General features: G+C 41.9%; 1 protein-coding gene across 2 annotated transcripts; it reads right to left on the bottom strand.

Annotated features, from left to right (window-relative positions):
• Positions 1 to 351: 351 nt before the first annotated feature.
• Positions 352 to 24,807, bottom strand: LOC116386783 (probable assembly chaperone of rpl4). Of its 2 annotated transcripts, none has more exons than XM_031853299.1 (11): positions 24,645 to 24,807; positions 24,367 to 24,479; positions 24,113 to 24,259; positions 23,832 to 23,984; positions 22,801 to 22,913; positions 22,520 to 22,643; positions 21,380 to 21,472; positions 20,687 to 20,755; positions 15,275 to 15,328; positions 12,125 to 12,277; positions 352 to 5,665 (listed from the first exon to the last, which is right to left on the bottom strand). In XM_031853299.1, the coding sequence occupies exons 1-11, from the start codon at positions 24,706 to 24,708 to the stop codon at positions 5,489 to 5,491; spliced, it is 1,260 nt and encodes a 419-aa protein (XP_031709159.1). In that variant the 5' UTR covers positions 24,709 to 24,807; the 3' UTR covers positions 352 to 5,488. The 2 variants fall into 2 exon arrangements, with proteins under 2 accessions (XP_031709159.1, XP_031709160.1); XM_031853300.1 differs by having other exon boundaries at positions 22,801 to 22,910.
• Positions 24,808 to 24,987: the final 180 nt, after the last annotated feature.

The following is a 24,987-nucleotide window of genomic DNA, read 5'->3' as shown; positions in this document are numbered from 1 at the left end:
GAATGTTATTTTAAAACTTCATCCATGAATATGGAGTGCTTGGGACCTCCTCTGTATTATTAAGCAAAATTAGAAGTCACACAAGGGTCACGCCGAAATAAGTAATCACGATATCACTGTACTTTCCGTCAGTGACTGATTAAATCATTACCTAAGGCCTGAGATTTGCCCCCTGGTGTGTTCATGTTGTGCTGTTTTGCTGTACGTGCGTGCGTGCCCGTGCACGTACGCAGGAGTGTGGTTTTGATTTATGATGGAGAAGAAGCGGTTTCCTCAGTCAATTGCGCCTGTGAATTAATGAGGTATAAAAAAATAAAGCTGGCACTCAGTCAAATACACCAGCAATCGCAGAGAGCTCATTGCTCTATTGGCACCACGTTTGATTGTTAGATTGTGTGGTATAGATTGCACTGAGCAAAAAGTGCCCCTCACAGCTACTGAAGCAACCCATCGACCCAAATTGCAATGCTGTATAAATGAGACACTTCTCTTGCTCTCTCCCGTTCTTTCCTTTTTTTTTATGGTCTCGCCTCTTACCCTTCTCTTTGATTCAACCGGGTCAGTGGGGCTTCAGCTCCCCCGGCTGTTCTCTGACTGCGCAGAAGAAAAGGCACCATTACACTTCGTCCTCTCAATTCCCCTCATTCAGAGGTCTACATTTGTTTCTTTTATAATTTTGAATGTTGTACAGCACCGACATTCAAAGCACAAGGTTCTTTGCAGTATTATTATGAGACAGGGAAAGTCCTTCCCATAACTTTTCTCTCGCAGTGACGTTCATTAAAATTTTTTGAGTCGTGGCGGAGCGTGACATACAATACCAGACTGTTCCACTACAATTTAAATCTTTAAACTGAATATCTGTTCCTCTTAGAAATAGTAGTTACAGCAAGGGTAATATTTCAACCCTTCTACTGAGCCAACAAATGACATTCAAAAGTTACAAGTGAAAATAGTTCAAAAGGATCAAGTTCTCTCAATATTATAGTGCACTAAAAACTGAATAGAAATTCCATTTTCTATAGTATTTTAAACAGACGGGTGTCCTCTTATCCCATTTGATCGTAAATTATCCCGCATATCTAACGATTTCAGGTCGATGCATCATTTTGCTAACTTTTGTGAGCTTCTGAACTTTAAGCTTCTCGCTTCAAAGAGTAATCTGTCACCGCTGATGCGTCAACAGACACTGCTATTGCTGCAGGTGCCATATATGGAGAGCTAAGTGGCTTCAGGCTGTTTAGAGCTTTTACATCAAAAAGATATATCACCATGTATAATTCTGAGACAGAAAAAGCACCTTCATCCTATAAAACACCATCTATTTTTGTTATACTCTATCCACTTACTGTATGCTGGGCTCTCTTGTTGAGGAGAGACCTGTTTGTGTAGGACTTGTATTATCCAGAAGTAACTATGTGAATTCTGTTCTACGATGGATTTAGGGATTAGAGGAGGTAGTGGGCTCTGTGATACTCTTAAACTTGGCAGGCGCCCCAAGGACATGACACTGTCAGCACATTGCTTACACTCAGTCGCACACACACACATACACACACACACACACACACACATAGAGGTGTAAAAGGGTATAATTTAGGAGGCTGTAATAGTGAGATGTGATGCTCGGTTGTAAGACAGCATGGCTAATTCCCCGGTTATGTTATCGCTGAGAGACAGATGTTCCCACCAAAGATTATGCGTGCACCCACAAAACAAAAGCAACACACACACACAAACTGTTCATGCATCTCTGCATGCACACAGACAATTCTCAGACAATAGAAGCAGCAGGGTAGTCTCTAAAATAGCCTTATTGACAAAAAAACACAGATCAATGATGAGGACGACTTCTCTGAGAGTTAATCATGAGTATTAGTAATGAGTTTCTGCAGAAAACACTGAAGAGAAAAGCACGTGCAACTTTTCCTCAACAAATATTTCATTTAAAACCATGAAATTAATTGAATTATGGACGTTGACCCCTTGCCATATTGATTTCAGGAAAAGCACATGTTTTCCCAATAGGACCACTGTGAGAAAAACAATATCACCTTTTAATAATCACATTAAGCCCCACGAAGCTGTGAGTATTAACCCTTTACGTCAATCAGCTGCAGAGCTTTCCCCACATCGGACACACTATATCCATTACCCAGCAAATCCATCCTATTCAGGAAATGGTTTCACTGCAGAGAATAAAGGCCATTTGATTCATGGATTCTCACAGCGGCTGTCAGGAAAACCCTTGGGTCAGATAACCATCACTCCCATTATGTCGTTGACTCACAGTTCAAATGCACGGCCACAGCATAAAGACAGGGATGTAGATGAGTGGCATGCAGTTCCTATCAGTCAATCCTCAAGTCAGGGGAGTCGATTTTGTCCTTGTTCTTCGTATTGCTCATCTGCATTTCTGTCACAGAGTGTCATTGAATATCCATTAAACCTCTCATGCATCCAAACACAGGGTGTCCGTAAGTATCCAAATAGCGGCTTTGAGAGGTTGAAAGAATAGCTTGCACACCTTGAAGCAAATTTGAGTGCTTTGCACGTGACTTCAAGAGGACATTTTACACAAGTGAATGTGTGTATAAACGGTAGAACTGCCGCTCAAAGTCCTTACTCCTCTGAGTCCTGATCGCCCTCCTCTTGTTTCCGTTTAACTGGTTTCAGCTTTAAATCTCCACATTCTAATAATTTCCCCCTTAATCCCTTAAGAGGAGCACCCCGCTTAAGTCTCTAATTAAGATCCGTGATACACACGTACTGTACATCAGCACAGGATAAACAGCACATGCACACACAGCTTGGAGCATTCAGCTATCTGACAATTGCTGCGTATATGTGTGTGTGCGTGGTTACTAAGTGTTTGTGTGTATTTCAATGATTAAATCCAAATCAGGATGTTGTTATGACGACACATGCATTTTAAAGCTGTTAATCCAGGATTATTCTCTCCTCCTCATCTCATTATGTCGATTATTAAAAAATACATACAGGCACATGCGCATACACACAAATACTACTTATGGGTTAGTTTCCCTGGAGACTGAACACATGCTGCTGGTCTCCAAAGACAGCTTGACATACAGGTAAAACCTCAGGCAGCAACTATATGCATACAATGTAATACATTTTGTGGTTTAAGCATACTGTATATTTGTAAATTCATGGACATTTGAAACACAAAAACATAAAAGATCAAATATTGCACATCTACAGCGTAGAAATATATTCATACAAGGCTGATAATTTCTGTGCTCCGGCCTCTCAGAGGGCCATTCTGGCCTTTCAGAAAACGATTTTCAGCACAGAGCGAGAAAGAATGCGAGTAAACAACGAGTGTACTTTCCCTGTGATTGAATGTGTGTCCTTGTGTAGAAACTGCGCTCTCCTCTCTCAGCAAGTGAAAACAGTCCTGCGGTGCCGAGGCTGATGTACAGGTGAGAGAATGGCCAAGGATTTTGAGATCACCCGAGGCTTTGTGTCCACTATGGTCCACTCACACTAGGTCAGCTCAGAATAACCAGAAAGGGCTGACCGCCGATGTTCACTCACCCCTGGAGTCATTAATCACTGAGCACTGCAGAGGAGCCGCATGGACACACGGTAACACACACAATAGTGTAGAAACCCACATACACACTCGAGCCCATTTTAATTATGAAGCCAAATGCTCGATGACAGCATCGCTCCAGGTAGTCAGTCCTCTAGGCCTGTACTCCTGGTGCATTATCATACATTAAACATCACAGGCATGAATATTTCTGAGCAAAGTTGGGACAACAAATAACAACACATCATATCACATTAAGCTATCAATATCTGCAGCATATACAGACGCGCACAGTGTCCCCTGAGCTTTTTTGAACACTCTTTAAAACACAAACACGCACAATCAGATCAAGGTATCTGAACCCCTGTATTGCCAAACAGGTTTTCCAGCTTGCAGCTGGGTCGCTATCAGGAGCAGGATCTCAGATAACGTTCCTATTTACTGGTTGAAAAAATTCTTCAAAGGGGCTGTGCAGCAGTGGATGCCTGTGGTGTGTTAACAGGCATGCTGCATTGAGACACTGTGGTATATGTGGGTTACAGCATGCATGTCACATACTGACCTGCACTATAAATATATCAGGGCTTCAGAAAGGTCACAACTGTTGTGTCCAATATATTTTGCAAGGTAGAAACTAATGTACAAACTGCATTTATTATGTTGAAAATTTTTTTTAATTAAATAGATGCTGGTTTAATTGGGCCAGTCAATCCCAATTTTGAGTGTTTGAAAGATTTAGAGATATTAGGGGTTGTAATGTGGAAAAGTGAATCAACTATTGTCACACTAGGTTTTTGAAATTTTCAGTCCGACATCTTTTGACTGAACCAATCGTTTTTCATGCTGTAAATGTCTTACATTTTAAGTTTTATTTTTCTCTTCGTCCCAAAAATGTTTTTCTAACGACATAATCTTTACTTTCCACAGAAAATAGCATCACGTGTACTGTTCTACAACTTGGTTCAAACTCTTACTCTTCACCTTGCTGAATTCAATTGTAAAAAATATAAAAGAAAGTAAAAAAGCATCGGTCATTGTACCATTCCATTACACTAACCCATGCCGTTACACTACGACGTAGTGACTACGTAGCCTTGCCTGAGAATTTTAAAAGGCTTTGATGTGAACTCTAGTTGGAGAAAGAGTTGCCCGTTTCTCCTCTCTGAAAGACTTTGTACCAGACACTTTCAACTGTCTAGAAGACAGAAAAACGCATGCTGCATAAGTTAATGTCGAACTCTCTCTATTGTGTCTTGCCTTGTTGAATCCAATGATTTAACCGAAAAAAGAATGCGGGGAAAAAACAAAGCAGGAGTGTAAACTGAATAGCATAACAATTCAAGGATTGCACATGAACTTGGAATATTAGAACCGTTACAAGTAGAGACAGCGTTGCATGTTGGCAGACGCGGTTCTCTAATAAGGCTCACTTCCTGTTGAGATGCAGTCTGAGAGGGAAACGCTGCTGCTGTTGTTTTGAGGATGAGCTGAAGTAATTAACGTGAATCTTTTGTGTTTGTGTGTGCGCACAAGTGCCATGTATGTTCGCTTGTAGAGACCAACGTGTGGGTGTGTATGAGAGGAAAAAGCATTCAAAGGTGTTTTGCTTTTGCTGCTGGTAAGCAGTAAAGCTGTGAAACTAATTTCTTTCATCAACATCTGTCAGGGAGATTAAGGGAAGCATTACTCGAGTATGCACTTATTTCACCAAAAGCATTAAATAACTCACTGAAAGAGATTGAGTAGACGGCTGCGTTTAATGTCGCTCTTTTGTGCATCTCACTTGATTTCAAATTTCATCTTTGATAAACTGGTGTGAAAGGATAGTCAGTACAAAAGGCACTTTAAAGAGTGCACTATAACATTTTAACAAGAGGGAAGCATGATGGGGAGAAGGGAAATCACAGAGTACAGGCAAAGGGGCGGTTGTCAGTGTTGCATGGGGGCCTCTGCATCGTCGTCCTCCTCCTCATCACTACAGGGTTCATAGTCTTCATCCAAGGCCGGGTCTCCCTCCTCCCCCTCCAGCTGTCCTCCCAGATCGCCCAGCAGCTGCTCCACGTGTTCCAACATCGGCTGGTCATCACATCGCAACTTGCTGTACAGCTGGGGAAAAGGGGAGAGGAGACAAAAAGGAAAATGAAAGTGTGTAATGGGCTAGTAAGTAGACTGGAAAAATGAAAATTTGAAATAGAAAGTAGGTTATACAGCAGAAATGTGGAGAACGAAAATTGTACCGCGGAGGCAATACACGAAATGAGATATGGTGAGTGAAAAGCCCTCGACCGAAGCTCTTCCATTGTGTCACTGAAGATAACGGTGCATCACCACAGCATCAGTAAGCAGCAGCTTGGAGTTGAGGGAAGTGAGCAGCCCCGAGGTTTTAAGTCTCCAAGTGCTGGTTAGGCCGCCTGAAATATCCAACAGCAGCTGCATTCTGTGAGTGAGGCAGTCACGCTCGCAAAACGCTGGTAAACAGTTTTTGTCTTTCATTTGGCAAATCAGCACATTTGACACACCGCTCATCCGTACAAGAGACAAAAAGACCATTTATCTTCCTTTTGCTTTTGCGACATGCATGCACACACACACACACACGCATGCAGAGAACTGTATCCTGGAGCACATATGGTTATGTGGCGCACATGTGCACTTACACACACACACACACACACACACACATATTATCAAAGTTGTTATCTCTGTGAAATATGCCGTGAAGGAGCAAGATAAAAAATTTTTTTTAAAAAGTCCTGCTCTCAAAGCAGCCAGCACATTTATCTCTGTAAAATACTTTGCTTGTGTCTAATTACTGAACTCAAAGTGGAGTTGGGTGATAAAACTATCGGAGCTACCACCAAGGACAGCAAAGCATAACTATGTGTTTCAGACTGGGTGCATATACAGCGTAAGGGGAACTGATACAGCAATTTATATCTATGCTTTTCTTTCCAGAAAGAAAACTAGAGAGAAAAAGAGGGTGAGTGGGGAATGGTTCATGAGATCTAGGAATATTATTCTATTTAGTCGAACATGCACACACACACTCTCACACATGCGCACACAGTCCCTTGAGCTCATGGACAATAAGCAGCTGAGTGCCATCATTCTTACTAAAAGTGTAACGAGGCCAGAAGAGTGAAGAAGAGTGTGTGTGACTGCTTTGCCCCAGGACCAGTCTCTAAGCAACAGCAGGTCCTGACAGGGGACACGCAGTCCCGCGGGAACTCATTTGGAGTGTAAGAATACGTAGTGTGTGTGTGTGTGTGTGTGTATGTGTGTGTGTTTAAGTGGATGCTGTCTCCAGGGAGTTGGAGCGTGACCCAGGTCCAGGCTCAGGGTCTGATACCGGGGGAGAGCTGACCCTCTCAGCCTCCTTAAAGCACCACACACACACACACACACACACACACACACACACAGAGGCGAGAAAAACACAGATTTTCATTCCGCCAACGTCACTCTGAAATGCCTGGAGATGTTTATCCACAACAAGCCCAAAGAATACATGTTGGGTTTGCTTTACAATAGGCTTGGCTCAATAGCCAGCATAATTGCACATTACAGCCTTGGGTACGACATGGAGGGTGTCTTTCATATGAGTCGCGTAAGAGAAATAATAAAAGAGAAATTCAGTGAATGTGTGCAAAAGAAAAAGAAAAATACTGTATGTTCTAGAATACCGAATGCCATTTGGAAATTGTATTTCTGCGTGGTGATATTTTGTACGAATCAATAACATAGTGTGTCTGCTGGATAGGATGTAATTATTCATTGCGATGCTTTCAGCTAGCTAAACAAACAGCGGCTATTCTTTACACATTTCGCAGCGAACGCTGCTGAGATCAGCATCGCCGTCGCAAGAAACGCAGGCATTTCTCATTTACCACAGCCTATGTTTTCTCTTCTCACTTTCACGGCCCAGAGAGCTGCCTCGAGAGGGAGGGAGAGTGTGTGCGTGTGTGTGTGAGTGTATGCAATCGTATAACTCTTTCATCGTCCACTTTGCTCTGCTTTCAAGCCCCCGAGTCACAGCCCAAAGCACAATTGACCACCGCCATAACAACACACAACAATCATTTTAACTTGCACACAAAGGGGCACATAGACACATCTGTTCTAACCATCTACTCGCTAGTCTTTGCAGCCGCGTTAGCGCCATGACTCCAGGAATTTGACATTGGTGTTGAAGAGTGATATCTTGACAACTATTGGATGGCATTTTGCAAAGTCGAAATGTTGTACAGACCTTCATGGTGCTTTGAGGATGAATTTGAACAACTTCTGTGATCATCTGACCTTTTTCTCAACACCATCATCAGCTCAACATTTAGAACTGTAGTGTAGTTTGTTTTCAGTGCTGATGCATGGCTGTATATTCTTAGTCTTGTTCATGTGATGTTGTTGAAATGATAGAGTAGTTGTCTGTTTCTTATACTGGACAAATGGTCAAATGTCTTTCATCTCAACATAATCTAAAAAAGAAATAACCCACAATGCAGCCACAATGTATCCTGTTGAATTCAAGCGATTACTATATTTCTGTACTTTTTAATTAAATTGTTTCATTACATCTTACTGCTTGCTACGCATATTGTGTAACTCAATGTCCTTTGCTACTCTATGTTCAACTGGGAACTGGCAAACTTCTAAACCGGGAAACCAACTTGAAACTCTATTTCCAAACAAGAAGTGGCATACATCAACAGCGCTGGCAAGTTTGACTTCATGATGATGACAGTAGCAGCTCCAGCTCTTGGTAACAGAATTGAATCGTATGGATGGATGGATTTTAATACAAAACAGAATTATGTTCCCTTAAGGTGCACGATGCAGCAGGGCTTCTGGAGCCGAATGAGGTCTCACCCTGTTTATGGTCATTATATTGCTTTCTGCTTAGTTTAAAGTACAGACTTGATAGTGAAAAAGTAAAAAAAGAAAAAAAAGAAAAAGGAAATGTACCAATAGATACGAATACAATTTGTTGTACCTTTATTCATTTCTTTCTCTACAATTGCTTACTACGTTTGGCTACATATTATAGTGTGGTTCAGCATAGATTATCTGTAAGGTGCTATCGTTTGTCCCGTGTGCAGCAGAGAAAAGTGGAATAATAAGCACTAATGTACCCTTCATACGTAAATTGATTCTTTCCCCCTCATTCTTTGATAGAAACCTCTTTCTACAGCTCGTATGGCAGAATAAAGACAGGCTGATTATGTGGTGAAAGACTAATCATACCATCATTGTTCACCTTTTGTTCCACACCTATGCGTAACTTCCCCTTTCATTTCACCTCTTCTAATGACTTCATTCTTCCGCCTTGTCTTTTGACCATTTTCCTTTTGCCTTCTGTCGCTCCCACTCGTACACGCTCACCAAATGACCTTCCAGTCAAGGAGATAGATACCTCTTCATACGTTCACATCTTATACTTACACACACACACACACACACACACACACACACACACACACACACACGTCTACCATACTGGCAGAAATGGCTCTCTATCCTCAACCCATTTTTAGACCAAACACAGCACTCCAGCTGCACATCTCTTCATTAGTAAGAGAACATTAATTAGATGAACCGTTTCAACACATTTTCTTTCTCTTAACTTCTGTCTCACTTTGTCATAAAAACATACACAGACTCCCTCACTGGCAAGTGTGTGAGATTCGACCTCCTTGAGTGTGAACAGGCCATGTCGCTGGAAGTCTCAAGCGGGCTGAGCGCAAACTCTCTCACTCTCACACACACCCACACACACACACACACACACACACGCACACACAAACACCCACACACACAAAGCACAGACCGACACAACTTAACACTTCAGTTCTCGAGTCACATCCTTGGTAGGGAAAGGCATTAAAATTACATGACAAGCACACCTTGGTCCAACCCTCCCCACAATCCGTGCTCATGGGATACCCTTTCAGACACATCAAATAGTAAAGCTTTTGACCTCCGTTTGCCCTATCTGCCTCTGTGCACACACACACTCACGCACACGTACACACATATATAAAATTGTCCTCTGTGCATACACTGCAGATCCTTCTTCAATCGCACCCTATCTGGCTGAGACTCAAATTCCATTTCACGTCCGGTTTACTATTGATTTTACCCTCGCCACTATTCACCAGCTACACCCCCTGCACACACACACACAAACACACACACACACACGCACACACACACACACACACACACACGCACACACACACACACACACACACACACACTATCCAATCTGTTCCCTTCCTCGCCTCCCCTTTCATTCTCCCACTCCTGCTCACCCTGCTGCTCCTCTCCTACACTTCTTTCTTGTCTTCTCAACCCATCCGTTCCTCCCCATCATTCCTTTTTATAGTATCTCTGCTGAACGCAATCTCTGTGTGTGTGTGTGTGTGTGTGTGTGTGTTTTTGTGAGAGAGAAAGAGTATCGATCACAGCTGAGGTGGATAATGAATACAATTTTTTTTAATAATTAGATATTCAAGTTGGCACACACAACCATTATTAAATATGTGCATCCACATAAGGTGCACAGAGCCGCATGATTCTCTCACTGTCTCACCGTCTCACATCACACACACACACACACACACACACACACACACACACACACACACACTCGCACACTTAGCAAAGTCATACAGTATGCAGAGAAGTTGACTGGCGCCAAAACAAGCCGTTGGGCTTTGAGGTCTCATTTCCATGTTGGAGCCCATTTTAACTAGCAGACTGACTTATCGTTAATAATTAACACTCACAGTGATGCTCAGAAACAAAAGCTCTGATATAAACAAGGGAGAATCTTGACTACACAATGTACAGATGCACACACACATGAGCAAAAGCTGCCAGATGGGGAAATAAGTGAACCACAGTAGGGGCTTTTCTCTCCACATTCCACCTCACCTTTGCAAGGTCTTCGTGCATTTGCCTTTCACATTATTCTGCGCCTGTTGCTTCACACACTCTACAGCTATGCTGTTTACTTGTCATGCTCCGCCGCCTCACCAATTCTTCAAAAAGTCTTTCACCTTTTTATTCCTTTGCAGTACTTAATTTCTCAATTGCCATTTCTTTCTTTTATCTTTATTAAACTCTTACTACAAAGCCGGCAGCTCAAATGTGCCGTGTGCCTTTGTTTTCTTCCGCACAGTTTCTTCTATTCTCCCTCTTGGCAGCTCAAAGCACACCTCGCTCCTGTCCCCTGTGGATGCTGGTTAGACAGGCCTGTCACTGCGCTGCTGGCCAGAGAGACCGACATTAATACATCGCCACTCTGCTGCCCCTACTCATCTGTAGAGGAACACAATGTTGTGGGAGAGCAGGAGGGAAGGTGGGTAGTGAGGTGGCGAGGTGAAAAGGAGAGGAAAGTAAAGAGAAGGAAAGAAAGAATCGTAGGTTGGGCCTGCTATCCGTCAAGTCTTTGCTGTCTGATTTACAAGCCTATTGGATTTTAGACTAACATGAATCATGGCCCCAAAGAGGCATTGCTCCCTGACAGAATGACAGAACGAATGAAACACATCACTCCAAGTGTGCGTGTGTGTGTGAGGGGGAATGGAAGAGAGACAGCGGTATATTTAAACCTCTTTGAGATAGTAAGAAAAAACATTTCTTTGGCAACAATAGAGCTTAGTTAAAATCCTCTCACAGTTCCAGGACTGCATGTACTCCATCTCTGACAAGGACTGGTTCTTAAGAGTTTGACCTATTCTGACTAGATGTAACTATCCGTACCCACATCTGCCATGCACAGTGGTGGAAGAAGCATTCAGAGCCTTTACTTAAGTAAAAGTATCACACTTGTGAAAATACTCAATAATAAGTAAAAGGCAAAATCTCACTTAAGTAAAAGTATGAAGTTTTTTATCAGGAATACCCTGAGTATCAGGATAGTACCACAAAGTACTGCAGATTAATGGCCCTTATGTGTGCTATATTCTTGTTTGTTACACCATTACATTATTATTACTCATTGCATTTTTATATAAGCAGCTTTTAACCCGTGTTGTTGGTTGAGGTGAAGCTTAATTATTTTATATACGGCTGCAACTAATGATGTTCATGATGGATTAATCTGCTAATTATCGTCCCGATCAAACCAGTAGCAGTTTGCTTTGTAAAAAGGTAAGAAATCGTGAAAATGCCCATCACAACTACCCAGAGCTCAAAGCGACACCGACCTCAAAATGATTCAGTCTCCTGCAATTCAATGTTTGGCATTTTTGCATGAAAAATGGCTTCAATGATTGGTCGATTAATCAACTAACTAGATAGATAGATGTAGTGGAGTAAAAAGTACAATATTTCCTTTTGGAATGTAGTCGAGGTGATGTGTAACGTGTCCTGAAATGGAAATACTTTAGTGAGGACACAACTGCGTCAAATATGTACTTAAGTACATAACTTGAGTAGACGTCCTTACTTACTTTCCAACACTGGTAAAGCACTATTAAAATAATTATCAATTAATTCAGTCGCATTGATATACTTTACAGCAGTATTTGCTTTGTGGACAGATTTTCTGAGCTGAATTACCTTCGTAGCGTTGGTCAGGTACGATCTGGCCGCCTCCTTCAATGCATTCCACTCCTCTGTCTCCTCCTCTGTCACTTCTCTCCCATCTCTTTCCTGCTGCTCCTTTGCTTTCTCCAACTGGAGGCAGCAGACCCAGCCGGAGAGATACCACACCTGGGAGGCACAGAGGAAGAGAGGCGGGTTGGGGGTGTGGGGAGGATTCAGACAATTGCAGTAAGTGAGCTGTGACAAGGGTAAACACATTCGTAACCCTCACGAAGCACGTCCGCATGACATCCCACATCCTTCTCTGACAAACAGGTTTCACACACATGACATGGAATCCCACACACACACACGGGCAATCAATCACTCACATCATAACTGTCAACCTGATCCAATCTTGACATATATACGGTTCTCATTTACAAACGATGCATGCATGTAAATGCACATGTGCACATAGTGTAGCTTAACAATGAATTCAGACCCGACATGTGACTGTGCCATCTGTCACTACCAATTTGTTTATCTTTCTATAGCAAAAAGTGCATTTAATTTGTTGAAACGTATACCAAAACATAAGGCAAATGTATTCTCTGCATTTCAAATCATATCATACTCACAGGTTGTGTACAGTATTAGCCATTCATTTAGAGGAAATTATGTTTAATAATCTCTTTATCTGACTAGTAATTATTTTTATTCCACACATAATTCTGCCTTGATATGAATTGTGGAGGAACAGAAGTACCACAGTCCTGGGGCCTGAACCACGGACACAGAGATTGAATTTACAAGAAGGTTCATGTAGGTTCAATGACTACATTTTGACATGAGACCAGTAGTATCATCTGATACAGAGCTTTAGAGCCATCAATGTGCCTCTTCTGTTGCAAACGTGCAACCCTTAACACGATTATGACACAGACACACATGACTCATTTCAAGAGTGCACCATGTAGACGAGGTGTTAAGGATCTCCTAACTGGCTCTGATTGAACTTCATGAAAACCTCATGAATATATGTAAAATTCTAACAAAAAAACCAAGAACATCCCTTTGAAATAGTCCTGTTGCTTCACAGAGTTCAAACAGTGAGTGGAGGCATATTTCAAATTGTAAGTAGGTAAGCTGAAACACACAAAACATTCTTTCTTTTCCATAATCACATTTTTTTTTTCCTCCCACATAATTACATATACTGTGCTATGCTTGCTCTTCCACCTCTACACACAATCATTTTCAACTCTCAGTGAACTTGGAAGTGTGTGTGTGTGTGTGTGTGTGTGTGTGCGCCTCTCATCTGAGGCCAAAGATCACCCACCCACTGTTCTTCAAGCACCAAGACACAAATATTCACTGGATTCATTATTCATTAAGGGCAGAGGCAGTGGGGACCTGCACCTCTGCCAAATAAACCATTTAGCTAAAAAAAAACACATCAAGGCGTACCACACTGAATTCAGAAATGCCACTAAGCATGCTGAGTGGGTGGCTACCCCCTGCAGCCATACTTAACAGAACAACAGCAGCACTGGATAAATGTAGTTATGTGGCAGAACCAGCAGTACGACATTTATATCAGTGAAACATTTTCTGAGAATGCAGAAATGTGCCCTTGTGAATATTTGTGTATGTCCGGGAGAGAAAGTAAAAATTGGGTCAGTTAAATTTAAAAGTTTAGCTTCCACTGCATGTCTTTAAAACAGCTAGAACAATCTTTACAGATGGTCCACCGTCAAATATTTGTGTATGCGGTAAAGACGACTTCCACACTTCAAAATTGAAACAAAACAAAAGTTGGCTAATTGAGAATTTGAGAGAAGCCGCTCTTCACAACCGCAACCCCAGACAGAAGAAGCACACATAATAAAATAAACTCTTGTCTGTCAATCAAATCACTGAGACTATTGTCACTTCAAAGTGAAGGCACATCTTAGTTCCCATATGGTGCGGAAGAGGGAGGAACAAAAGCATCATGAATCAACTGAATACCTTTGAAACAAGATTTGCAAGGAATCAGCTCAGTTGTTTGTGCAGACGTAACATTTTAGAAGTACGGCTCCAACTTTGAGATATACGCCAGAGCAAGAAGACGGAGACGAAAGCGAACAACTTATCTACTGCACTTAAGAGAGGAAATAAGAAAGAGAGTAAGACAAAGAGGGGAGGAGAGACGGGGAAAGAAGGAGAGAGAGTAGTCAAATGTGTCAGTCAGACACTCCAGTCACCAGTATGACCAGCAACAGAACTGTGGTGCAACCTGACAAAACACTTTCTGACCATCAGAACTGGTGCCTGTATGCATGTGTGATTGGCTGCTGGCCCGCTCAAATCGATTGTCACAGCTGTACGTCTCTGGAGCAAGTTTAAAAGTTCAGCCCCCCAATGATTGCTCCCAATCTGTCAGCTCAGGGGTGTGTGTGGGAGGCTGAGCCTGAGGGGGAGTGGGGGGGAGGGAGAGACAGAGAGAGAGACAGAGAGAGAGACTGCTGTGTTCTTGAATCTGACACTCAGTGGTAAACCTTCACTTCATCTGCCACTGACAGAGGGGATTTGGAGCACAATGACAGCACATACTTCCTACTAAAGCACAGCAAATACTGTCATTTACGCCACTCTCTAATAAGCATTCAAGTTCTCAGACATACATCGTCGTGTACGAGCAAGTAATGACAAAGTCTGGGCGTGGAGACACTTCTTTGTGCGTGCACATAAACAGTGGCTCAACAGAAGCAAAGAGGTGCACAGGCTGAGGCTCTCTCCTTCCCCCTGGGCTGATAAAAGATCGGCCGACAAGTTGGGCTGATCCAGCAGTAAGACTGTATCACAGCAATAAGACATCCTACAAGAGGACACGAGAAAAGACATCGCTTAATCCTACGTCCTGACAAGTAACACACACGTGCACACACATCCGTGCACACACACGTGCATAAACAAATCAAAGGTGTGGGCTGTGATTCAGAGGTCTGGAACCACAAGAGAGAGAGAGAGAGAGAGAGAGAGAGAGACCGCCATGCTGGAAATATAGAAACAGTTAAAGCAAAACCAGAAACCCACATTTTCAGAGGCACAAAGCTTCTCTGTATTTTACCACATTATAAAAAATACAAAATGAAAACAATGAATGAATGCAGACAAGCACAGTTTTTAGACATTGCTTACCTGGACTACTTCATCATCCTCCTCCAGAAGACCCTCCAACACATCCACCGCCATCTAATGCAGAAAGACAAAGAGACTGAAATGAGATTTGACATAATCTTTAACATTGACAGAATAGTCAGACAAGAACATTACTTTTAAGGTTCAACAAATTCATCAGTACACACTCATTGATACAGCCTCGATCCATTAACAAGCAAGTAAGCACGTTGCACACGGTGTTGAGCATCTCCCAGGCAGCTCGATCAGAGCGATCAGAAGGTCTGATAAGCGTCTAGATCGGCGTCTTATACACAACATCGTCGATACCAACAAGACAACAGACTTGGCCGTCGATAGACACACTCACCAGTGCTTATCGCACAGTCAACAGTCACTCTGGCTGCTCTGTTCGATAGCCCTTTTAATCCATTTACAGACATCAGCAGTCAATATATTGCTAACCAGCATCACCCCATTGGACGCATTAATAAACTTAAATATCAGCCTGACCCATCCTCTCTATCACACACCCCCCCCCAGCCCTCCCTCTCCTTTTAAGGTCTAAACTGAGTTTAATGTTAGGTGACCTTTACCAGAGAGCCCCACTGTCTGGGTCAGACTCTGTGGGAAGTTTCTTTTACAGAAAACAGACCTTGACCAAAGTATGCCGTGTGTTTGGTTTGCTCTGCCTCTCTCCTTGCGGATGCTGTGGTTTTGGTGTGTGTGTGCGTGTGTGAGAGAGGCCCCAGGTGATGATATATTGATTTGTGTCAACTTCAGGTTGGAGGCGACTGTTAGACAATCACCCATGGTGAAGGGCAAGAATAAAAGACACGCACGCACCCGCGCATGCACTCACACACCGCCGCAAAGTCACACACTATAACAAAGCTACACACAACAGTGAGCACAACAAGCAGCACTTGTTTTTTGTTAAGGCAGTCTTATTAGCTGGAGAGCTTCCTCATTTCCTCCCGCTCTTTGGACTTCCCTCTTCTTTTCATTAAGCTTACATGCTTCCGGTGGCAATAAAGAGGTGAGCTGTCCGTGTAGACGGAGGGAGAGTCAGGTTAATTGAGGGTATCTCATTAAGAGTGTGCAAATGTCCGTGTCAGGGAGTCCGTTGATTGATTGCTCGACCAATTATCAGCCGAAAACCCCCATTGTCTTTAATTAATTAACGACTGATTAAAAATACACAAACAAAAACACCTAATCCCAGTTGACGATGAATGGATTCATGCCCAGCGTCAGAATGATCCACTTGACTTTCATTGTACCACACCGATGTGACAGGCAGACACACAACCACGCAAAACCACACGCATACACACACTCGGAGTATGTCAAGCTAAGCCCTAGATATTAGAGATAGGAGTAAAGATCTGTCTGGGTATTAAACAACTGCTAGAACAGGCAGTCTTTTGGAGCAACAAAAATAGAACAAGAGATATCTGGGAGCCAGGATAAGTAGCAATGATAACCATTATATCATCTCCAACTGTACTCCTTCCTAACTACACCGGTCAACCCAGAGGCGAGTGATTAAAGATTCAGAGATTCTTAAGCCGCTTCACGCTCTAAACAACAACACGATTAATATTCGCATGAAGATAAGGGGAAGAGAGGAGGCACTACGAGGGAAAAAAGTGTGAAAATGGGAAGGAAGGGCACAAAAAAGTATCTTAATAAACAATGTGAAAGTGGTCCACGAACAACGGTGCACGGCAAAGACACACAAACACACACGGCAAAGACACTCCGTACATGCTGTCCTCTTTCTTTCAAGACCTGTTAAAGATTTTAAAAAAGCAACACTCTGGGGAGAAACTCATTTATAATGGCCATTGTGTGTGTGCACAGTTTGTGTGTGTGTGTGTGTGTGTGTGTGTGTGTGTGTGTGTGTGTGTGAACTTCAGGCAATTTTGTTTAACAGAATAATTTTACCGGAGCGCATAGCAGAGACAGGAGAAAGACAAATCACTTTACAAGCGAGGGCAAGCAGTATCTCTAACACACAGAGACTCATACAAACACACACACATGCACGCACACACACACATGCATTGCACGCATAAACAGGGACATCTACACTTAAGTAAATAAATCCTGGGGATGTCTGTGCTAACTGTACTTGCAAGCCACATTGGAAAGTACAAGCTGCTCTCCATCACGAGCTAAATTTAAGAACAGAAATGTTCGAGGAATAACATAAAAGCTGACAAGAGTGACAACGACAAGGAGAGTAACTAACCATCAGCTGCTGTGAAAGCTACGCCGAACAGACACCTTAATGGCTGTTCGGCGTAGCTTTCACAGCAGCTGATGGTTAGTGTCTGTGTGTCTGTGTGTCTGCTACGTGGCAAGTGAAGTAATGGTGGTGATGGGTGATGATGATGGAAATGTGTGTGTCTGTGTGTGTGACAGTGACAAAACTGTGGTCTCTGAGGGCCGCATTGTTACTACAAAGCACATTTGTTTTTCATTAATAAAACAAATATAATAAAACATGAATAGGGCTACAAATAATGATCATTTCATTATGAAATAATCTCTTCATAGATGGATTTCTTGTGGAGTTTTCATTATTCAAATGAAAGAAATTATTGAAAAGCTTCGTCAAACTGATTATTTAGTGCAAACAGCCGTTTCAAAACTCAAAGATATAATTACATAAATTGGTATAAAGCAGCAAATCGTGACATTGGGGAAGATGGAACCGGAGATTGGTGTTCCTGCTTGATAGATGACTAAAACGATTAACAGATTAGGAAAATATTTGGAAATTATTCAGACAATCATTTCCGAACTGGTTTAGTCTTTAAAATATCAGAAAAAAGTGAAAAATGGCCATTACAGTTTGCCCACAGCACTGCCTTGAACTGTTTAATTCCTCCGACCAACACTCCAAAACCCCAAAGATGAAAAGCAGAAAAGCAGCGGATTCTTGTTTAATATTCATGAGTGACAACAATTAATCTTCCATCCATCAACATATCTATTAATTAACTAGCTGTTTCAACACTACAAAAACTGGCCCAGAAATATTTAAGCAGATATTTTTGCAGTTGTCTCACTTATGCTGCTTTTCGAGCACCCCTGGTGTGCTTCAACTCAATTTCCATTACAGATATGGAAATCAGACACATTTGGCACGAATTCAAGTCTCTCCTCAAAAGCAAGGGAAAAAAAGACCCTGAAAAGCAATTTGTGTTGACTTTTTCCTCTTTCCAAATTAAGTTGCACAGATCATCTTGCTGAGAGAAGATTTTGGTTTTCAAGAATTTAGTAGCCCAGTTTGTTTTTCTCCAATGCTAGTTTATTTGCAAAGAGCATGAGACGAGTACCAATCCATCGGTTGACGTCATGGTTACTCTTGACCCCTTATTTTTAGGTAACTCAAGTATCATAAAATAACCACTTCCTCAGCCAAATTGAATTTCATTTTGAACTTCTCATAAGCACTGAGCTTACAAATTGGTCGGAAAATTCTCTTTTAAAAAGGTTTTTTTCCCCCTCAAAACCGTTTTGGAAGTCATGGCAGATTGTGTTTTTTAAAAGCTGATACTATAATAATTTATGCACATTCCTACTTTGGGTTTAGCATTACTGTTGCAGAGGCTGCCCACTGGCGATGAATTGGTGACCGCCTCTATGAATGTCATGAGAAAGCAATTGGCTTTAATGAAATAACCCCGAAGAAACTCTCAAGACAAAAAGGTAAGCGGTGCTATTTCAGATAGCAAAGGTCATATATTCAATGTGTGAGCCATTTGTGTGGGCCGTCACCGAGTGAAGCCACAAACGACAGGATGTCCTCTACCTACCATTGACCAAGATCTGTCACCACCATGCTCTACAGTGATTTCCCAACTGTCGAGATAATATCATACACCCAGATCATTTGGACAACTTAATCACACTATTATTTTGCCAAATGTCTAATTTTCTCAAACTCAAACCACATAATGGCCCAAACTGCATTCATCAGACAAACAGCTTAAATGCCAACAGAGACAGACAAATGCTTTTTGACAAAGAACAGGGTAGTTCTTCTGCCACTTCTGCTTTTCTAAAACAAACTATTATTTACCAGGAGGAGCATTATAATCTATGAAGCTACAGAAAACCCAAGTTATCTAAATGTGTTTCTTTGGCATATATATAAATTAAATATTCAAAGCCATGGCTCAGTTCGGAAGACTAAACTAAATATCCAATAGGGAATAAATACAGACAAATTGTCGCACTCTGGCGCCCTGCTAAGACGGTAGCCTTCAAACTGAACAGACTGGAAGCACACAACTTTACAGCGTTTAGGTGTGAATAGATTTATAGTCCACAGGGAGAGATGGTGAGCGCAGAAATGAGTGAATGTGTGTGTGTGTGTGTGTGTGTGTGTGTGTGTGTGTGTGTGTGTGACAGAGGAGTAGAGGAAGGAAAGGGAAGCGAGGATGTCCCTATCAAATCCGGCTAAGTCCCAGTCTGGGAGAGACGGACAGAAAATAGCTCGCTTCTACTCCACTTCTATACGTAAGCTCAATTTCCCTCAGAAACGTTCACATAGCTGCTGGATAAAAAGCATATGAGCAACCTTGTTCATGGATGTGTATGTGCAAACATATCCACACAGCAAAATAAAGCACTCAGAATGTGTGCAGTTTGTGTTTCAGGCGTGATGACACCAACAGGAGGATGAAGACAAACGACATGTCAGAAACTGTGGACCGGGACGTTGTCATTTTACTGACACACCTGACAGCCCATCTCCTAGACACACACACACACACACACACACACACACACACAGATATAACTGCAGCTGAACCATTTAGGAGTGAGGGGGGAGAAAAAGGACACTGTTCTCATTTCCTGTCAGTGATAACCATAAACCACTCAACAAGAGTGACTAGAAATTAATCAGTGGATCACAACAGAAAATAGTTGAAGCGCTGTTGGTTTGCCAGTAATCACAGAAAATGACTTCAAGCGTTAATGACTGCAAAGGGTTTTAGCACCGAAATGAAGGCAGTGAGCCACTAAAATCGAGGCCATTAATACTAGAAATTGATGAGTGATCTAGAAGTGCTCCGTATCACAGATATGGCAGCAATTCATCAGACTGCCCCCCCCCCCCCGCCCCCCCTTCCTTCTACACAACCCCCCTCCCCTGTGCGCCCCCCTTACCCCTGTCCCTCTCTGTAAATACCACTCTTAAATTATTGACACTGAACTCTGGAGGGGATAAAGACCAGGCATGGCCTTCCCACCTCCAGTGCTATTCACTAGAAAGGAAAGCACTCCAACGCTGACGCTCACACACACACACACACACACACACACACACATACATACAAATGCCAGGCCAACCTCCCACCATGAAACAAATAGAGACCAACAACAGCACAGTGCACGGGCACAACGTTGTACCTCGTATTCCTCCGACTCGATGAGCAGTTTGGCTGTGGTGACGCGAGACTCGTACGGCGGGATGTCATTCTGGAGAGAAAAGACAACACCGTCACCTCTACAGCGTTCACGCAAACATAGTTCTTCATTTGTCTGATAATAACTCTGTCCAATTTCAAGGTACGCAACATTCTGCAGCTACGTGGCTGTTAATCACAGCAAAAGTGTGGGCAGGCTGAGTTGAGATCAACCTGCTCCTACAGATAAGAGTCGTAACTGTGGTGCCGCTGGGATGTTTCTCTCAAATCATCACCCCCAACCCCTCTTATATCACATTTGCTCACTATCGACTTGGTGTCATTGAGAACCCATCCTTACTTTGACATTACAACCATTCCTTTCTTTATGCCAAATTCCCTGACGTAATTTGCTGATTTATCTGTTATACACTTTCCTGGTTTTGCCTTGTGCTTTCATATACGCACACACACACAAAAGCACACAGGTTTGCGAAGTAGTTGTTCCAGTCTTTCTACTTTTTATTATCCCTCATTTTGTTATCTCTTACTTTTTATCTCTACTGTGTACTCGTGTTTGTGCTCACTGCAAAGCACACTGTGAAAATCCTGTTAGTTGAAAGCGCTTTATAAATAAACTGGGATCTTATGAGTATTTGTTGCTATCAGAGAAATATTAAGCACAGCTCCGACTCACCTGCATGTCTTCTTCTGTGCTGAAGGAAGCCGCACTTTGTTTCTGGGCAGGTAGCCACGATGCAACACTCTTCAACAGGTATTCTTTGCCTTCCTGAAGACAGAAAAATGCATTTCAACTACAATTAAACCTGCATATATATATATATACATGGAGATGAAGACACACAAGTCAAACAAAATAACAAAATAATAATGAATTAAAATCCCTTTTACAGGCTGGATCATGAATGCTCCAAAGATGTCAATAGTCTTTTGATTAAACTGAGGTCAGGTCAGGTTAATAATATTTTTTAATTATTACCAGAATATCACTAAATAGACTTTTTCTGTATGTGTGACGATATAAAGTGTGACAAGAGCCAGCCTGACCCCTACAGCTTACAGCTAGTACTACAGATCCACTTCAGCCCGACTGAACTTTCCATTAAGTGCCTTTCCATTAACAATGCACGGGTTAGGATGTCGCTGTGAACAATTGTTGCTATATTTTTACTCTCTTTATTAAATGGTCTCCAGGAAACATTGGAAGAGTGTTGTTATGTCTTAAACATGAAATCCCAGTCTTGTAGCATTTTTATTTTACAAAAGAACTGTAAAAGGATAAAAACCATGTGTTATTATTCAACTCAAAGATACATTAGCGAACCAGATAACTCACAGGCTGCAACGTCAAAAACAAAATGGGTCACATTCTTAAGCATGCTCCACATACGTATCTCAGAGAAAGGTTTTGCCTTGAATGTAGTCTGCCCTTAATAACAGTTGGTAGAGCAGCAATACTTTAAATATGTCTTGAAAATGAAACATTTTTTTCAAAATGAGAAAAAAATTGAGAAAATTTAATTAAGACATTCTTCCAAACTCATTGTCAGATGCTTCATATGGCAAAATTGAGTCCAATAGGCTGCTGCTCTGTCATTTATCAGATGACTATATGACCTCAATGATCTGCCCAGTAATTAACATTCCTATCGGCATGACCTGCCTGAGTGTGTGTGTGAGTGTGTTAATGTGAGTGTCCATCTGCTGATTAATGGCATACAATTCAATTTGCTCAGAATAATTAACTCAGCAGATTCCCACTTTAATATGGTGATAACTCATCCAGTGTGTGTGTGTGTGTGTGTGTTTGACTGACCTGGTTTCTCTCTGTGCTGAACAGGTAACTTGCCATGAGCTGTAGAGCCTCAGAGTTGTCATGGTGATACTGTAATGCACGCTCAATGAACTCCTTGCACTTGTCTGCAGCTCCCTCTTCCATGCTACACACACACACACACACACACACACACACACACACACACACACACACATATACACAGTCAGAGAGAGAAAGACAAATCTCAACTCATTAAAACAAAGCAGTAACATGAATTGGGGTTACAAGTGTCAAGAGTGCTACTCTGTGTGCTGTAGTACCAGAGGTCCGTTAGGTAAATCTCAGCCATGGAGCAGTAGGCTACACAGACATCCTTCGCTGTGGGGAGCTCGGTGTCCTCATCTGGTGGGGCAGCAGCTCCGGCCTGAGCCTGCTTAAAAACCACAGCGCAGAAGTCTTTAAAAAGGTGTCTAAAGTGTCTATTAAGTTTAATAAATCCAAAGATAGAGAACATAGTGTGCAATTTCTGTTAAATTAAGTTAAGTCCAATAAAGGGAAACACGGCACAACTTCCTTGTATTCCCAGACAAACATTTTGATATGTCATAGTAGAAAAAAGGCCTTGATGTAAATAATAAAATGAATGGTGGCTGAATTCCATTTAGCTGCTTCGGTTTCAGGGTCCTGGTATTGTCAACGCTGGCTCACTGTCATGGCTTACTGGGACACTTGAATAGAATGGAGCCATTGTTAATGTTAACAGCTTTGCTTTTCTTACTATGACAAGTCAAAATGTCTGCTGTGAAAAGGGTCTATGAAGATTTGAATTACACGGAACAGCTCATGCCTTTTCCTAGTTATACTATATAACATTTGCTATGAACATAATAAAGAGGAGTCAAACACTTTTATGCTATTTCTTATAAAAACTGTAAGTTATTTAAAATTACACCGATTATAAACATGAAATATTGTAAGCTAGACAGCGTGTGAATTCAACTGGAAACAAAACATGACATTGTGAGTGTAACATTAATATCTTTATACATAATAAAATGTAACACCTTAAAGCTGAGCCATTATTGATGACTCTGCTCTGAGTATGTCCACTACCACCGACAACTGACACTGCTTCAGAGATCTATGGTATGACAAGGTGAAATGCATGCGTGCAATAGATAAATAGATAATACTTATTCCATATATTATTCAACAGCACCCTCTTGTGAAGATAAATACCACTACACTAGCATTAAGCCTTGGCTGTAATGGCATCCCTCCCTTGTTGATGTTAGGTATGTACAACTAGGTGGTAGAGGAAAAGTGAGTGTGTGTATGGGGGTGAACTCACTGTGGTCTGTGCTTGTTTGTCCAATGTAGACAGCAGGACTTGTATTCCTTTAGTGTAGTAGTTCACTGCCTCCTGGCCTGTGTGGATTTGCCCCAGGTACATGTACTTACTGTGGCCTACATCTGGGTTCAGCTCCACGGCACGCAGAAAAGCGTAAAAGATATTTGGTCAAGGAGGCTCACTCCACTCAAACAGCATGGCTATATATCAGTGTTTTAAATGAAATGACTGCGTTACGGACATGCACACAACAGGAAAGAATAAACCTGCATAAAGGATATTCCCTTAGCTTTCTGCGTGTCTCCTAGTTCAGAGAAGATGTGTCCCTGCATGTCGAGAGCTTGCAGGTTGGTGGACTCCACATCCAGGGCCCGTTGACAGAAAAGGCCGGCCATCTCAAAGTCAAAACTGTCCATGTACTCCTCCGTCTGTACAACAGATGATCACATGATATAACAAGCATGTAATAGATGATCAGAATAAAACATGCATTTCAAAAGACATGTCTTTGATGTGGATGTATTGTCAATGTCACCTTTTCTAGTAGCTGTTGCACAGAGTACTTCTCAGCTGTCTTCTTCTTGGCTTTTTCATGTACTCTTAGTTTCATCCTTTCTTGAGGTGACAATCCAACAAATCCTGCATCTGCTGTGATCAAATAAGCGGAGAGTCAGCGTTAGTTTTGTCTCATTTGGTCTCGTTAGGAATTTAAATCAAAGCATAACAGATTAATTCACATTAACGTTAACTGCTATCTGAGAGGTGGAAGTTACACACTAACTAGCAAAATGGTGTACCAATGAGCAAAATTACTGTTTGGGCGATTGTCTTTCCTCTTCGGCTTGGCTTTTTTTTTGCCCTTTGCTTGTCCTCCCATGGTGGTAAAAATACGGCTTATATTTCTATAATTTCTGCCTTCAAAGCAGACTTTTTCCAAAGTGTGAATCTTACACACGCGTATAACAACTGAGCTGGAGGAATGCAGTGCGCATGCTCCAAACAGCGACTTGGTGACTGCTACGGAGGGAGGTAATGGACATAACGAGCGGTTTGAAATAATAGGAATAAACCTTTTTACACGGAAAAAGGTCTGACATTTTGTTAGACATTGCGTTTGAACGCATGATTTAATACTGACGTAACCTTAGAATACCAC

Source organism: Anarrhichthys ocellatus, unplaced genomic scaffold (assembly GCF_004355925.1).
Source record: "Anarrhichthys ocellatus isolate YVR2014 unplaced genomic scaffold, GSC_Weel_1.0 scaffold13, whole genome shotgun sequence".
NCBI lineage: Eukaryota > Metazoa > Chordata > Actinopteri > Perciformes > Anarhichadidae > Anarrhichthys > Anarrhichthys ocellatus.
This window is presented reverse-complemented; position numbering and strand designations above follow the sequence as displayed.